At 37.4% G+C, this 16913-nt stretch overlaps 3 protein-coding genes across 3 annotated transcripts; all 3 read left to right on the top strand.

Annotated features, from left to right (window-relative positions):
- Nucleotides 1-178: 178 nt before the first annotated feature.
- On the top strand, nt 179-4220 carry LOC109109983 (kelch repeat and BTB domain-containing protein 4-like). Its single transcript, XM_042744079.1, has 4 exons — nt 179-1249; nt 1355-1496; nt 1600-1706; nt 2694-4220. Exons 1-4 carry the CDS (start codon nt 788-790, stop codon nt 3552-3554), a joined length of 1572 nt encoding a protein of 523 aa, XP_042600013.1. The 5' UTR covers nt 179-787; the 3' UTR covers nt 3555-4220.
- Nucleotides 4221-4361: 141 nt separating this feature from the next.
- On the top strand, nt 4362-12959 carry LOC109109988 (43 kDa receptor-associated protein of the synapse-like). The gene is made up of 8 exons (XM_042744088.1): nt 4362-6002; nt 6839-7177; nt 8693-8851; nt 9577-9675; nt 10051-10173; nt 10514-10567; nt 10715-10914; nt 10993-12959. Exons 1-8 carry the CDS (start codon nt 5778-5780, stop codon nt 11063-11065), a joined length of 1272 nt encoding a protein of 423 aa, XP_042600022.1. The 5' UTR covers nt 4362-5777; the 3' UTR covers nt 11066-12959.
- A 121-nt stretch (nt 12960-13080) lies between these two features.
- LOC109109971 (zinc-binding protein A33-like) lies at nt 13081-16903 on the top strand. Its single transcript, XM_042744087.1, has 6 exons — nt 13081-13611; nt 13763-13858; nt 13947-14177; nt 14798-14820; nt 14924-15042; nt 15500-16903. The coding sequence occupies exons 1-6, from the start codon at nt 13210-13212 to the stop codon at nt 16012-16014; spliced, it is 1386 nt and encodes a 461-aa protein (XP_042600021.1). The 5' UTR covers nt 13081-13209; the 3' UTR covers nt 16015-16903.
- Nucleotides 16904-16913: the final 10 nt, after the last annotated feature.

Below are 16913 nucleotides of genomic sequence, written 5' to 3'. Positions count from 1 at the left end.
CGACTACTAGAGATGGTGACTTATATCTATTTATTTTTTATTGTAAATAATTGTAAGACGATATTGTATAACAGAGATGAATAAAAAGCTAAGTTACTTGAAAATACGTTTAAAAATGTATATATTTTTCGATACGCAATGCAATGACAGGCCTCCAACACACGGGCGCAGCAGAGAGTCACGTAAACACGCGGTGACGTCAATACGAAGAATGTGCTGTTTACTTCCTGAAGCTCCCTTCTTTACTCTTTGGTATGGCATAGTTTTAACCCATGCGAACATTTATAAATGATAACGCGCGTGTGCTGTCTACAGTTTGACATCTGACACACCGTTTTCTCGATTGTGGACTCATTAGGATGGTGAAACTGTGAAACAGACCTTAATCTAAATGGCTTAAGTTAGCATTAGCTACATAGCTGGCCAGTTTACCATAGATGGACATAATTCGACTGAGCGAACTGCGCTGATTGAATACCAAAGCGAGCAGTTCTGATGGAACCGTATAAATGCAATACCATCTATAAATATCTTATTAAACTGTCTGGAATACTTTTTGTGTAGATAGCAAGCAGCATTTATTTTTTATTCATAAAGAATTCTACATATGGCTTTAAATCAATCTGAAACCAATTTTAAAGCCTACTGAGTGTTACATCCCAAAGGCAAATCCCAGCCTGCCAGTCAACAATTAAAACTACATGAATGAATCCTTCTGAGGGACAGCTGATCCAGTAAGTCATTCATCTAGTATCCAGGTGAAGCTGCTTTAGATTTTATAGGTGCCATGGAGTCCAGTGAAGACGGGGGTTGCAGTGTCGGAGGTCCATCAGGGGATGAAAACTACTTCCAGGGCTACACCTTCACAGATCGCTCGCATTCCAGCCGTGTTGTGAAGAGCATCATGGACTTGTGTCTGGAGGATGGTTTGTTTGCAGATGTCACCATCACCGTGGACAGCAAAGAGTTCCAGCTTCACCGCCTGGTACTCTCTGCACAAAGCTGCTTCTTCAGGTCCATGTTCACCTCTAACCTCAGAGAAGCTTATGATCGTAATATTGAGCTTAAGGATGTCAGTGCACCAGTCTTTCAGTCGCTGGTGGACTACATCTACCATGGGACAATCAAACTTAGGGTTGAAGACCTGCAGGACACTTATGAGATGGCTGATATGTATCAGCTCACTGCCCTGTTTGAGGAGTGCTCTCGCTTCCTGTCACGAACTGTGGACATCAAGAACTGCCTCCAGGTGAAACCTTTGTAATATACACACACACACACACACACACAAAAAAAAAGTTTTGATAAAGGTCAGCTGAATTTGTAGAAAACTGTCGTTTACTTTTTATTTCAGGTGATGTGGTTGGCAGATAGACACAGTGACCAGGAGTTGTACACGGCTGCCAAGCACTGTGCGAAGATTCACCTGGTTCAGCTGCACCAGACAGAGGAGTTCCTGAACTTGCCGTTGTGCCTTCTCATGGATATCATTAAAGGTGAATAAATGGCATTAACAGCAAATTGGTTTCACTTCAGATGAGAGACTTTAGTCAGAGATCGTGTTAACTTTAAGTTTGTAATTTGCATTTGCTTTTTCAGATGGTGTGCCAAGCTCACAAAATCCAACTGCAGCTATTAAATCTTGGATAAATCACAACAAAGTCGAACGAGAGGAGTATTCTGATATGCTTCTAGACAGCCTAAAGGTTATTGATGGATTAAATATATATTAAACAGTATCTTAAGCAGTAATTTACCTTTAATGCTGTACTGATATTCTGTATTCTTTAGATGAAAACATATTCTAGGCTCAACAGTTTTATTTATTTACAAATGTATTTTTGTAAATAATGTAATGTATTTATTTATTTATTTTCCCACTGGCCCAGTCAGGTCTGCAATTAAAGGAGTCATTCACCCAAAAATGTCACAAGTTACTCACCCTCATGTCATTACAAACCCATAAAATAATCCATGTGACATCTTTTGGGTGAACTATCCCTTTAATATTTCTACACACCTGCCCAAAATTTTCACTGGTCCTAACATAAAAAATTATAAATTTAATTGAATTTGAAATTAATTATTTATTTTATATTTACATATAATTGTAAATATATAATATTTGCATTTTTAATAAATATTTAATTTAAAATAATGTATAATATTTTGATTTATATTATTTTTTAATTGTTATTTTTTCTTTGCAAAGACAATTCACAATTATAGCTGCAAATTATGGAATTTATGGGGTTTCTTGTATAATTATAATACGTATATAGTATATATACTGTATGTATGTGTGTATATATATATATAGTATAGTTTTATAATTATACAAGAAACCCCATAAATTCCTAAACACTTTACGTGAAGATGTCTTACTACACTACACTATAAGAAATCATCATTCAAAAAACTTCCAGAATATCTCATCTATGTTAACCAGCTAGATCATTTTACGTTAGGGTGACCAAATGTGCCATTTTCCCAGGACATTTCCTGGCCAGGATTTCTATATTTTAGGCAATATAGAAATCCTGGCCAGGACATGTCCTGGGAAATTGGCACATTTGGTCACCCTATTTCACGTATACTGATCACTTCAAAAAAATTGACAAGCAGAATGCACAACCTTTGTTTATTGCTGTTATATTGTTCACATGCTCATTGTTGACTTTGTTCTGTTTTAGGAGATTGGTGAAAAAGTGCACATATACTTAATTGGGAAGGAAGACACACGCACACATTCATTGGCAGTGTCTCTTCATTGTGATGAGGATGACGCCATCAGTGTAAGTGGCCAGAACAGCTTGTGTCACCAGATCACAGCTGCCTGCAAGCATGGGGCTGATCTATATGTTGTAGGGGGCTCCATACCGCGACGCATGTGGAAATGCAACATGCACACTATGGACTGGGAGCGCTGTGCCCCTCTCCCCCGGGACCGTCTGCACCACACGTTAGTGTCTGTGTCCACAGAGGATGCCATATACTCACTGGGAGGCAAGACCCTCCAGGACACTCTCTCCAATGCTGTCATTTACTACACAGTACAGGACAATATATGGAAAGAGACCACTCAACTAGACACAGCCGTGTCAGGTGCAGCTGGAGTCAATTTGGGAGGCACCATTTACCTTTTGGGTGGGGAGGAAAATGATATGGACTTCTTTACCAAACCATCTCGCCTTATCCAGTGCTTTGACACGGCTACACAGAGGTGTCATACCAAGCCCTACATGCTGCCTTTTGCCGGATGCATGCATGCCACCGCCCATAAGGACCTCATCTTTGTGGTGGCAGAGGGTGACTCTCTGGTGTGCTATAACCCACTGCTGGACAGCTTCACTCGGCTGCGCTTCCCTGAAGTATGGAGCTGCGTGCCATCTCTATGGAAAGTGGCCAGTTGCAATGGATGCATCTATGTTTTTAGGGACAAATGCAAGAAAGGTGATGCAAACACTTTGAAATTGAATCCTGCCACGTCGGTTGTCTCGGTAATCAAGGGAATCAAAATCCTCCTCACAAACTGGCAGTTTGTTTTGGCCTGAGATGTTCAAATAATGCATGGGACCATGATAAATGTACTGTGGTGATATCAGTTATGGTCTGTCATATTGATTCATTAGACAGCAGTAATGTAAAAGTTGTTCCTGTGAAACAGTGGTACAAGCTTTATAATGTCATGTGAAGTGTTTCACACTAGGACACCATAAAGTGTTAATGAAGGCCAAATATAATGTGTGATTTTGTCATTTGCAGTTTACTTGACCATTGAAGTTTGTCAAGTTTTGGTGAAACCTTCCACAAGTGGTTTATTTGGATTTCAAAAGGGATTTAATATTTATTAATATTAAAATATTTTAGTACTATTGTCAAAGGCCATTTAAGTAACATTCATAATGAAAGTTTGCAAGAAATGTGTTCATATTGCAACTTGTCTATCTTGCTTTATGGCAAGATGGCGTTTACCTCCGATCTCTGTTTCTCAGTGGTTTTTGACTCGATAGGAACTATATGCCACCTCAAGCTGGTATAAAAACTGTTTACATTTTACTTCACCATCCGGTGTATGAAAAAGCTGTCCATTTTTATGTCCGCCAGAAACACAAGCTTAATTTTGTTGATTTTTGTGGCTGGTTCAGATTATTGTTAGTTACGGTGATTTGACTTTTTGAAGTTTTTTAAATAAATGTCTGTGTTGTTCTACTCTGTAATTTTGGTCAACATTCTCTTGAATTAAAAGCTAAAAATAAGTTAGGTATTTCATGTTTTCCCCTTTTCCTAACAGTTATGATGATGTCATCCTCTCCTTCTTGTCGTTCTGAACCTGAATGACTGTCTTTCTTCTGCAGACAGCAAAAGAAGATATGTTTTATTTTTGTCCATACAATGAAAGTAAGTGATGTCCAATGCTGCTTTTTTGTGTTTCGCAGAAGAAAGTCATACTGGTTTGGTACAACATGAGGGTGAGTAAATGATGGCATTTTCTTTTTTGTGGGAACAAAAACACAATAAAAGATTTGTAAGCGGTTTTTCTTTTTTCTTACTCTGTTTTAAAATAGACTTGAAAGCTAGAAGCTACACAAGTATTTATTTCAAGGAATATATTTCGGTTTCCCCAAAATGTGCTGAGGCAGTGTTTTAGCAGTTCAGGAATTGTGTTATAACAAAGACGTGACTTACAACCACCAGATGTTTATCTTTGGAAAGACGAGCCATCTTGTGAATGGCAAGGCGGTAAATACTCCCTATTTGTATCCATGAAGTTGGGTGTAAAGGGGGCAGGAAGGGCCGAAGAAAGCCAGGTTCAGTTGAGAACCCGACAATTCGATCCCATTGATGTGTTTCAAGAAGCAGCGGTACTGTAACTCAAGACAAATACCATGTCAGAGTTTGTGAACTATTCTAAGCATCAGTTGCTGACACCAAGGCTGGGGGGCTGGGAGGTGGCACACAGAGCAGCTTAACAAGGCCCACCCACAGGAACTGCCACCCTCTATGTGGACCATTGACTCGCTATGCTTCACCGTTGTGAAATATCTGGCTGTTTTTAGACTTGTTCACATGATGTCCAAACCTCGGGACTGAGTATTTCCTAAAGTTGTTCTTTCTTAAGGGTCTTTCACAGTTGTGGTGCTTGAGCCTCTTGACGGTGTGTGGATGTGGAAGTGAACAGCACTACTCTTGGTATGAAGATCAACAGATAAGCGTCTTTTGTGACCTTGGATCTTTTCAGAGGCTGAAGCTGGATTCCAGCAGAGACACATGGTCCAGAGTGACAAGGCCATCTGCTGTAGCGCCAGCACTGCAGTGGGAGGGAAGAGAAAGATGAAGGGGTGGTTTGTGGGGGGGATGAGTGTACAGAGAATTCCTCCCCCTCGGGTGTGGAGGAGTAGATATTCTGGGAGATCATTGCCAGCACCTTGGATTGAGGCTTATTACTTTAGTGTCACATTTTTTTTCCTTCAACTTTCTTTCCAGGCTTTCTGGAGTGACTGAAGTTGAGTCTTTAATGTCAAGATATCCTGATTTTGTGATTCTTCAAAGTGATGAGCAATGGAGATTTGGACTCTGAAGACTGTGCAACCTGTGGATCCAGTTTCTTCAACATCTCTTTGCACCCAAAGCTGAGAGTTGTGGATCAGTGACGCAATTGGGTACAGATCTCCGGGGTGGATTTTCACTAACACGTCTTTTGTTTTGGTGCGGTGACGGTGAAAGACAAAAAACTGTACACTTGCGCTTCTCCAGTGGGCCGAAGAGCCAAACGGATGGTTATTTTTATGAGGGACTTTGTAGCAGAAATGGGTCAGGACCAAACCAAACAGCAGATTGAGAAGGGACTGAAGCTTTATCAGTCAAATGACACAGAAAAGGCTTTATATGTCTGGATGAAAGTGTTAAGGAAGACATCTGATCCTGGGGGGAAGTTTCGAGTTTTAGGTTGTCTGATCACAGCACATTCGGAAATGGGGAAATACAAGGAGATGCTACAGGTAATAGCCACTTAAGCAGTCATCCTCCTGCTCCTTTACACTGATATTTTTTCACTGTTTGTCAAAAATGTTGATACATATGTATACCGTCAACTGACATGTGGAGTGAACTGTTAAAGGATCATTTTTATGTTGTTCCAAACTTGTATGACTTGATTTCCTCTTTGGAAAACAAAAATGGAGACAATTTTGAAAACTGAGAAACTTTTGTTTTATCCATATATAAACATTGGACCCCACTGACATTTTTGTGTTCCACAATCCACACAAGAAAGTCAGTCATACAGGTTTGAAACAAAATGAGGTTGAATAAATAAACTATCCCTTTTAAATTTGATATCTTTTATATATGATATGCATATGATTTGCACTAATTTGTCTGTAACCTCAGTGACGAAGGTTTCTGACTTACTGAAATATATACCAATTTGAATAATGCGGAACATGCATATAATATGTAACTTCCATAATTACATGGATGGTAAGGAGAGCCGCATGCAATTTGATCCTCAGCACCGAGCATCTTGTTGACACAAACCTCCTTGCAGAGGGACCTGCTTTCCGGAGTTCAGCTAAGACTTAATTTGCACTATGATGTGTTTAAACAACTGTAGTTCTCACATGATAATAATAAAGTATGCTTGATATCTATTGTGGTATGAAGACAATTTTAACAGTAGTCTTTTGCCTTGTATAGCATTATATCAGGTTGCAACAGGATGGGGAACACCACTTGAATGCTAACTATATGTAGTTTTAGATTTCTCTGAAATAGTTTTATCAATGAATTCATTTCTATTGTTCTCTGTCCCTATGTATATGCAACCATCCATTAGTACTCTCTAGCTCAGATAAACACAGCCAGAGAGATGGAGGATCCGGACTACCTGACAGAGGGCTACCTGAACCTGGCACGCAGCAATGAGAAGCTTTGTGAATTCCAGAAGACGGTCTCATATTGTGAGACCTGCTTAAACATGCAGGGCACCACTGTAAGCCTACAGCTCAATGGGCAAGTGTGTTTGAGCATGGGCAATGCCTATCTGGGCCTTAGCGTTTTCCAAAAGGCCTTAGTGAGTTATGAGAAGGCCCTGCGATATGCTCACAACAATGATGACAAGATGCTGGAGTGCCGGGTCTGTTGTAGTTTGGGCAACTTCTACATTCAGCTTAAGGTATGACTATTAAAACCTACTTAAGGTTTGAGAAACAATACATACACATGTAATTTGGGCTTGTTTTTTTTTTTGTTTTTTTGCATGCGGCACACTTACTCAAGTCATCACACCAAAGAAATAACATTAAAATTCTTATACTTAAGCTTCTTTAAAAGCTGTCACAACTCTGTCTGGATTACATCTCTGTACACATTCTCTTAACCAAATTCATTAGGTGTGTTTTAGGATGCTTTTTAAACAGTATTAAAGGAGATCACAAGTATGCTGGGCACTTGTTGGCTACTTTTCCTTCACTATCAACTCATCGATTAAAACTCAATTCATATTAAAAAAATCATAAATAGTTTAAAAGTTTTTTATATCTGTTTTTTAAGATCATGAGATCTAGCAGTATGCTGGTACTACCGTTCAAAAGTCTGGGGTCAGTAAGATTTTTTCATGTTTTAGAAAGAAGTCTTTTTCTAAAGTGTCATGACTGCATTTATTTGATCAAAAGGTTTCTCGTCAACTGCTTTCTGTTTCAATATATTTTAAAATGTTATTTATTCCTGTGATGGCAAAGCTGATTTTTCAGCAGCCATTACTCCAGTCTTCAGTGTCACGTGATCCTTCAGAAATCATTCTGATATTCTGATTTAGTGATCACTGTTAAAAATAGTTTTGCTGGTTAATATTTTTGTGGAATCCATGATTATTGTAGGATTATTTGGAGATTTTGATTAACAAAGTTAATAAGAACAGCATTTATTTGAAATAGAAATAATCTGAAACAATGTAAAAGCCTTACTGTGACTTTTGATCAATTTAATGCACCCTTGCTAAATAAAAGTATTTGTTTAAAAAAGGTTTCTGACCCCAAACTTTTGAACTGTAGTGTATATATTAACTGAAATAAAGTATGTGTCAGAGTCATTGTATACTGTATACAAAGTATTTGTTTAATGTCCCTTTGGCCTGCAGTCATTTTAAATTCTATTTAAGTGACAGAGTAACACAGTTTTTACATTACTAACAAACTGCCTACATGTTATGTACAATGTATTCAATGGCTAGATATAGGCATTTGTACTCACCTTGACACCAGAGATTTGAAGAGAGCAAATCCCCTGGATTCCCAGGAAGGCCTGCTGTAATAAGTATGTGATGGAGAGGCATGGGAAGAATGTTAGCACTACTAGGGGCAATAATAAGACAGCCTCTTTTAGCTGTAGCAGAGCTGTATCTCCCTGCCACAGGGGAAATGATCAGCTTTGAGTGGTTGGTTTCTTTGAGCATTCTCATTTACATACTCTTTCATATTCATATGTATAATTGTTTAAATGACGCATTTATGCTTTGACTTGAAATATCATACCAGTAAATGCATCAGTCAGACTTTGTCGAGTAATTTGTGGAAATATTTGCTTGCTGTTTTGTATAAACATTCTTTAAAGACCATATCCTATGCTTTATGTGCAGCTTGTTTTATGCTTCTAATAAGTGTCCATATCTGCATATTTTGCTCTGTTGCAGGATTATGAGAAAGCACTCTTCTTTCCTTGCAAAGCAGCTGAACTGGTGAATGACTATGGTAAGGGTTGGAGTCTCAAGTACCGTGCCATGAGCCAGTACCATATGTCGGTGGCCTACAGGAAGCTGATGCGCTTAGCAGATGCAATGGAATGCTGTGAGGTACAAACATCTAATTATGATACATCAACCATTTTTAAATGACTAATGTAGATGCACCAAAAACAAATAAGGCAATCTTTATGTGGAAACAGCTTGTGTCAATGGTCACCTGGATAAATTTAAGGCAGCATCACCTTAATCCCCCAGGATGCCGCATGTTGATCATATTTATCAGTCCCCTTGGTGTAACCCTGGCCTCTGTCTGCTGCTCGGGCCGTGGCACAACTGACAGGTGCAGTTATTTGTAGGACTATTTGTGCCAGCCCCCTCAACCAGCCCCCTTTACTATGGCTGATAAAAATACGCCAGTCCGGAGTCCATCCTGCTGAGGTGCCGTCTGAGAGGAGTGTTAATGAAGAGCAGAGCTTACCCTTAGCTCCTCGCTAATGACAAGGAGAGAAATATCACAGCCAGTCATTGCTTTGGATTGTGTGCGTCACAATGTACTGTCTGCAAGCGGGGATTAATGCAGGCCATGTTCCAGCTGTTGCGCAACTTCTCAGTTTTGTATATTGGATGAATGGGGGTTGTTGGTTCATACACTACCAGTCAAAAGTTTGGAATAATTTTGATTTCTTTTTTTAAGAACCCTCTTATTCTCATCAAGGCTGCATTTATTTGATCAAAAATACAGTAATATTGTAAAATATTATTACAATTTAAAAGAAATGTTTGCTGTGGAGGACAGGACAACACGTATATAATATTGATCTTATGTCTCTCAGGAATCAATGAAGATTGCACTGCAGCATGGAGATCGGCCCCTTCAGGCATTGTGTCTGCTTAACTTTGCCGATATTCATCGCTGTCAGAAAGATGTTGATGTAAGTTCTAGTGCTTTTTTCCAGTTTATTGCTATTACTAGTGCATTTAGCACATAACTGTTGTACAGTTTCACTTACACAGTATTGCAGAATAGTGCTTCACATGTTATGACCGAACTCATAATTGTCAATTATTTTTTATTACACATTTGAAATAAGCTGTCTGTAATTAGCTACAATATTCAATGGTGCAAAAACAAAATATGCATTTTATTTTAAATATGCATTATTACACTTCAAAATTAATTGCAACAGCCATAACCAAGATTCTTTTTATGATTTATTAGAGTTCTATTGCAAAATAGTCAGCCAAGCATGTCATATGTGTTGCTTATATCAATAATGCTTGTCTTTGTGTGCTCACCTTTAATACAGAAAGCCTTCCCTCGCTACGAGTCCTCCATGTGCATAATGTCAGAAATCGGCAACCGCCTTGGACAAGCATCCATCTACGTAGGTGTGGGGAAGTGCTGGATTCTGCAGAAGGAATACGATAAGGTCAGGAAACTGATTTGATTGTGTAGTTTCCCTAAAAATAAAGATTATTTATTGGCATCTATCATTCAATGAATAAGCTTTAACACCCACTGAACGTTTCTATTAAACAATAAAAATATTCTTCACACTAAGAAAAGGAAAATGGCTGTTTTAAGAACTATTCACAGAAATGTTCTTTGGGGAACCCACAATGGTTCTTCTATTGCATCGCAATGAAAGCCCCTTTTGGAAACTTTATTTCCTTTATTGTCTAGATGTACATTTGTGATCGACACATTTTATATATATTAAATGGCATTGGTTTATTTATTATTTCTTTTTAATTTGAATACTGTCACAGGCTTTGGACTCATTGCAAAGAGCGCATGATCTGGCCAAGGCGATTGGAAACAAGGTGATGGATCTGTTTTAGAATAAGAGACAAACATCTCCTTTTCAACACTGCTTCTGAAGTAGTGGAGCTTTAATGACATCAGAAGATGTTCTCTAATAGTATTAGCATTAGCGTTGTATTTGAATATCTTCTGGACTTCTCTTCCAGCTGTGTATCCTGAAGGTGCACAGTCTGTGTGAAGGCATCTACCGCTGTAAGGAGCAGCAGGAGGAGTTGAGAGAGCAGGTGGTGAAGTTCCTGCAGTGTGTGGAAGAGCTAGAGCTCTACTGTGGCATGTGTGGGGAGTCTATCGGAGAGAGGAACCAGCAGCTGCAGGCTTTGCCCTGCTCTCACATTTTCCACCTCAAGTATGTATTTGTGTGTTTATTACTCTCTGTAGCCACCAACTATCTATGTTGCTCACTATGTTCTTTTCACGCATGCAGGTGTCTGCAGACAAACGGCACAAAGGGTTGCCCAAAATGCCATCGTTCTTCAATGAAGCTGGGTTTTGTATGAGATTGCACTCCTGCCTTGGACAAAATGGTTGAATCCCATCACAGTGACCCGTCTGGGAGCAGAAGTTCCAGGGCCTTCTTTCAGGAAGCTTTCTAACTGGACAAAAGGAGGGCTTCCGGTATTTCCATCCTGTCTTTATGGCAACTGGGAATAATGTGGAAATGACAGGACATGGAGTAATAGTTCAACACAGAGACGTCATGAAAGACAACAGATATTACACTGAACTGACCTTATAATACTGCATTGGTTTAAGACAGAAAAACAGCCTTTGATTGGACCATGCAGCATTGCTATCCTGTCAGTGAGGATATTCATCAACAAGGTGAGAGCTTTACATAGCACATGGTTTCCTAATGGACATTATTGTTCTATTATCACAGCTGAACAGAACAAAGCATGTATATTTAAATCATTTATAACTTTCTAAGTGATTTTCAATCAAGTTTCAAGCTCTAATCAATTTCTTTAGATTGTGTAAATAATTCATGAATGCTACAATCAATGTAATTTTAAAAAGATAAAGTAGTTCTCTGTCAGCTGTATAAGATATGCTGGGAGATGCTGTTCTGTTTGAATTTGTTTGAGGTTTGTTTTGAGCTTGTAGTAAACTCAAATGTCTCTAACTGCCTCCTGTTAGTGAACTGTAATATTCTGAAGTAACAGGGGCATGTGTTCAACTTATTAACTTGACCAATTATGCATTTTGTTAATTATATATGACAATTATTTATGTATTTTAATAAGAACCTTATACAGTACACACAACATTACTACGTTTCTGATAACAGCTAATTTCATTTATTTTTATGTTGAATCTACAAAATGTGAAAAATCATTTATTTTTTCATTTATAGTATGTGCAGTTTGAAGTATAGTTTGCTGATATCAGCTTTAAAACCTTATGATTAATCTCCTTAATCATAAGGTTTATTTTTTATTTATTTATTTTTTTAAATATTCAGAGATTTACAAATGAGCATTTGCAACAAAAATAACTTTTTCCAGCATGTATAGCACTAAAGTATTTGAGTATGTTCAATCAGAATAGCCCAAATGTTTTATCCTTATTTCTTTGTGGGCACTTTCATTTCATTTTTCAGTCAAAAATACATATAATCAAATTGCCATATGTATGATCAATTGATGATTGATTTTCATATATTTTTTTAATCATCATCTTTGATTATTTGATGAATATTCATATTTTGTTAATGACTAACTAGCAATTCTCTAAACTTTTAAAAACTGCTAAATTGATTTCTCATTTTACTTTGTAAGGACTTCAGATATAATCTGATGTCTTGTGCATGTTCCTTCTGACTCCTACTTTTATAAGTGGATCTTCTTTTTGCCACTTTAACTATTCCATAACTAAATAATAAAATACAAATTAAACACATCCAAAGACATTTTATAAAATATAATACATTTTGTTAGCTCTCGCCACAAGCATAATAAGCATTTGCAATTTAAAAGAGTTTGCAACGTTTAATGCTGGATGTGATCAGGCTTATTCTTAGAAATAAATAAAACAACATGACATGGAGATCTCTAATTGTTGAACTTATTAATATATGGGAGCAATATGTAAAAATGCTGCTTATTTATTTCTCTTTTACCTCACTTTCATTTTTATAGTAACTTTGTCCTTCTATTCTAAGCTGATCTCCCTGTTTACTAACTGCATGCTGTATAAAGCTGCTTCACATCCTGGTTGACAGCAGGTCATAACTACCTCTCCACATTTGTCCCTCTCAATACTTACATGTTTATGCAGCAGAATCTCCTGGAAATGAGACTGAACACATTGTTTAATTAAGAGAAGTCCTGTATATAAATATATATTCAATCGACTTTTTCTTGTAAATATTCAATAAAAGCCATTTTTGCAGCTTGTTTTCTGATGAAGAATGTCTTTTTAATTAAACCACGGCATGACTCATCATGAACAAAAGTCCCAAGCTATAATTATGAAAATACATGTCCTCCTCAGAGTAACACAGTGACATTTCTGTCAAGTTTTCTGTAAAGTTTCGAAATCAGGTCAAACCGGTCTATCCCAGTCACACTGCATTTTAGTTTTAGCTTGCAAGTATTCCAAACACCTGTGAAAGACTTTTGGATCTGCGAATTCAGCACCGATGGCTCAAGAATCTTCTTTCTCGATGGAGGATCTACAGTGTTCTGTGTGCTGTGAGGTTTTTGACACCCCCATCATACTGAGTTGCAAGCATAGCTTCTGCAAAACCTGCATTCAGACACACTGGGACCATATGGGAACACGGCAATGTCCTCTGTGCCGCCGTACAGAGCACTCAACCAGGCCTCCAATCAATATGGCTCTAAAGTTAGCCTCGGATGTCTTCAAAAAGAACCCGGAGCAGTTCATGGCAAAATCGGTGGAACGTTGCTCAATACACAATGAGCAATTGAAGCTTTTTTGTCGGAAAGATGCAGAACTTATCTGCATTGCTTGCACTTCATCAAGGAGTCACAAAAATCATGAGTACTGCCCGATAGCTGATGCGGCATCAGACATAATGGTAAGGAAACATGTTAACCTGTATAAAAATGAGTCTTATGTGATTTGTAGTTAGATATGAACAGATATAAACTAGAGTGTGAATCTGTACAACTTGTCAAAGTTCTCTGGGATTTGTATATAAATGCCTTTTACATACACATACCCCACAGAAAGAGCTCACAAATAGGTACAATCCTTTGAAAAAACAACTAACCACCTTTGAAAAGTTACAGGAGAGCTTGGTGGAACTGGAAACATATATACAGGTGAACTACATGCCCATACAGTTCCTCAACTTAAACTTGAATCCTTTTAGGATTATCAAATCCAATTCATTTTTATTCTAATTTACAGAAACAAGCTGCCGAAATTGCTGCAGAAGTAAAACAAGAGTATGAAAAGTTACATATAATCCTGAGGGAGGAGGAGGCAGCTCGACTCTTTGTACTTAAAAATGAGAGAGAGAAGAAGACCGCGATGGTGAGAGAGAAACTGCAGGAGGTCAATAAGAGCATTGAAGAGCTCTCTGACATCATCAGATACATAGAGCCCATCAAAATAGCGGATAGTCTCACATTTTTAAAGGTCAATGTGCATTTAAAACATTATTTTTACGTAAAGGTATGCCATGTTAGCCGTTGGTAACTTTTTACCTCAGCTCACTGCGTTGATGAAAACTCATTGTTCTTCTTATTTTCCTCTCTTCGTATTTCTTTATCATGTTTGGCTGTGTAACAGCTGGTTTACACATAAAGCGTTTTAATTGTGCTGGTTTTAAACTGTTTTTCGATGTAAACCATACGTCGCGTCTTGCTGTTTTTTATGTCTCGCGCACGAGCGCCTGCAGTCTCGAGGTAAACGGAGATGTTCATTTTCATTAGCGCTGTCTCTCACTTTTTTTAAAAAAAGCCGTTGTTGATGTAAGAAATCCCGAATAGCCTATATTGCATCCTACAATATCATAAATGCAATGTGTACGCACAAAATAATTGACAGGTAAAGCATTAAATTAATTTTTCTTTGTGACTAAACATACAGTTCAGTGATTAGGATAAATAGAATAATTTTGTGCATAGTATTTCATTAAAAAAAACTTTTACAAAACCTTTAAGGTTTCCTATTTGGCCTTATCCGAAATAAATAAATAAAGAGTGTTTCAAATGATTACAATTAAGCCTTTACCTTTACATTTTCTCTACCTACAGGAATGTAAGGAGGCAATAAAACGGTACTGTACACAGTGGTTTTTAATTTAAAGTTTTAATTTACGCAGTCTGTCAGTTTTTTCTTTTCACACAAAAATAATTAAACAAATCATGATTTTATTGCAGGACTAGCTACACTGCTCCTGAAACAGAATTTCCAAAAAAGGCACTTATAGATGCGCTTCAGTACCTTGGTTCATTAAAGCATGGGGCCTGGAAAAGAATGGAAAATGATGTACACCACTGTAAGTACACAACTGTACATCAAGTCCTTTATAACACTTTTTAAGTCTGTCATCATTTTCTCATGATGTACTCAGTATGACTTTTTATTTATCACATGTAGCATAAAATGAGGTAATTTGCGTAATTGTCCCCAAACTACCCCTTCCTTTACAAAAGTAAGCTATAGGGACCAGGGGCTAGTCCATGCGACTTTTGCACTATATTTCAAGTATTTTGAATATAATATCTTTGTGTCATAGCTCTCAAATCTCATTAGCATTTCCCTGTATTCAAACTTGAGATCTTAATATGTGTTTTAGTGTTAAAATGTGTAAATATCATTTATAATTTACAACAGATTCTTTACAGTTCCTTCTGTAAAATAATTACAGTTCCATCTAAAATAATTAGTAATCAATACCTTGCTAGGTCTATGCAAAATCATGAGTTAGGTTTTGCTTTCTGTTATCATTCCAGCCTCTGTCAATTTCAATCCAAACACGGCACACCCAAACTTGATCATCAGTGATGAACTCACCAGCATCAGTTATGGGAAAAAACAGCAGCTTCCTGATAACCCTGAACGCTGCACAAGCCGCATGGCAGTACTCGCTGCTAACAGCTTCGATTCAGGAAAGCAGCGCTGGTTTGTAGAGGTGGCATACAGCAAAGAATGGTACATTGGGGTGGCACGAGAATCAATAAAGAGGAAGACTGCAGTTTTTCTCAACCCCAAAGAGGGTTTCTGGGTAATTTCAAACAATGAGGAATCCTACTGGGCTCAAACCTCTCCCCGCACACGACTAACCCTGAAAAAAACCCCACAGATAATCACAGTTGAACTGGACTATGATAAAGGAAAGGTTTCCTTTTCTGATTCTGCAGATGGTGGCAGTATTTACACATTTAAAGATAAGTTTACTGAGAGAATCTTTCCTTATTTTGCAACTGGGATAAAGGAGGGGAACACACTTAGAATCTGTGCATTTTAATACACAGATAATGGGGCACAAAAACACTACATTAATTTGAACATGCAACAACTACAAAACATTAATTGATCTGCGAATTTCTAAAAAAACAACAACAAAAAAGTCACATTTCACCCAAAATAAAAACAAAATTAATTTATTAATTAATACAAAGTAAGTTTGCATCTAGAATTTTAATTTACAATTATTTTTTAAAGGTGATCATCATAAATTTCCTATTGCTGTAATACAGTATTTTTGTACTATCTGCTTAAATCAGCATAAACTATGTTAGTATGTATATTATTATGTTTGAGTTTTGGAAGCTTACCTGTTTTTGCTAGTATTTAAAATTGTGATTACATCTTTTGAAACAGATTTGTTGTCTCACTCACTTTTTTTTTACTATACTCATATTTGTTATTTTCACTCAGACCATAAAATGATTTATGCTGTGTTCATGCATCACTGCACACACAAAAAAGTTTACACTTTAGTTGAAATTTAGCTGAGCCCTTCTTGTGAAATGAGAAAACCAATGCAAACCCACAGCATGTTTCATATTCCTTTAAGGATATTTCCATTTTGTAACTATTTACTTCAGCTAAACGTTTATTCCTGATTCAGAACATTGCAGAGCTATTTTTAGGGCTAAGCATTTCAAGCACAGAGTATCATCTACCTGAGTCATCTGGAAGTCACACAGGACAGCCAAAGAGAACTACTACTGTACTTACAGTATTACAAATACTGCAATTCTGTTAACTCAAATGTTTCAATCAGACCATGCTCTTAAACTAATAAATGAATTCTTCCATTATAAGCAGATAACATTTTAAAAGTCTTTTTCTGACACAACCTTAAAATGTGCATTGTACAAGGAAAGCTGATCAAACCGGACCACAACCAACCAACACAAA

Source organism: Cyprinus carpio, chromosome B18 (genome assembly GCF_018340385.1).
Source record: "Cyprinus carpio isolate SPL01 chromosome B18, ASM1834038v1, whole genome shotgun sequence".
Lineage (NCBI taxonomy): Eukaryota > Metazoa > Chordata > Actinopteri > Cypriniformes > Cyprinidae > Cyprinus > Cyprinus carpio.
The sequence above is the reverse complement of the archived record's forward strand: the minus strand, read 5'-3'. Positions and strand labels throughout refer to the sequence as shown.

Bases quoted from the DNA above. Each gene is read 5' to 3' on its own strand.
- LOC109109971 (XM_042744087.1), top strand. From the start codon at position 13,210: ATGGCTCAAGAATCTTCTTTCTCGATGGAGGATCTACAGTGTTCTGTG. The intron at 13,612-13,762 runs GTAAGGAAACAT...CATACCCCACAG, and splicing joins ATGCGGCATCAGACATAATG to AAAGAGCTCACAAATAGGTA. The intron at 13,859-13,946 runs GTGAACTACATG...TCTAATTTACAG, and splicing joins AACTGGAAACATATATACAG to AAACAAGCTGCCGAAATTGC.
- LOC109109983 (XM_042744079.1), top strand. From the start codon at position 788: ATGGAGTCCAGTGAAGACGGGGGTTGCAGTGTCGGAGGTCCATCAGGG. The intron at 1,497-1,599 runs GTGAATAAATGG...TTGCTTTTTCAG, and splicing joins TCTCATGGATATCATTAAAG to ATGGTGTGCCAAGCTCACAA. The intron at 1,707-2,693 runs GTTATTGATGGA...GTTCTGTTTTAG, and splicing joins TGCTTCTAGACAGCCTAAAG to GAGATTGGTGAAAAAGTGCA.
- LOC109109988 (XM_042744088.1), top strand. From the start codon at position 5,778: ATGGTTATTTTTATGAGGGACTTTGTAGCAGAAATGGGTCAGGACCAA. The intron at 10,174-10,513 runs GTCAGGAAACTG...ATACTGTCACAG, and splicing joins TGCAGAAGGAATACGATAAG to GCTTTGGACTCATTGCAAAG. The intron at 10,568-10,714 runs GTGATGGATCTG...CTTCTCTTCCAG, and splicing joins CCAAGGCGATTGGAAACAAG to CTGTGTATCCTGAAGGTGCA.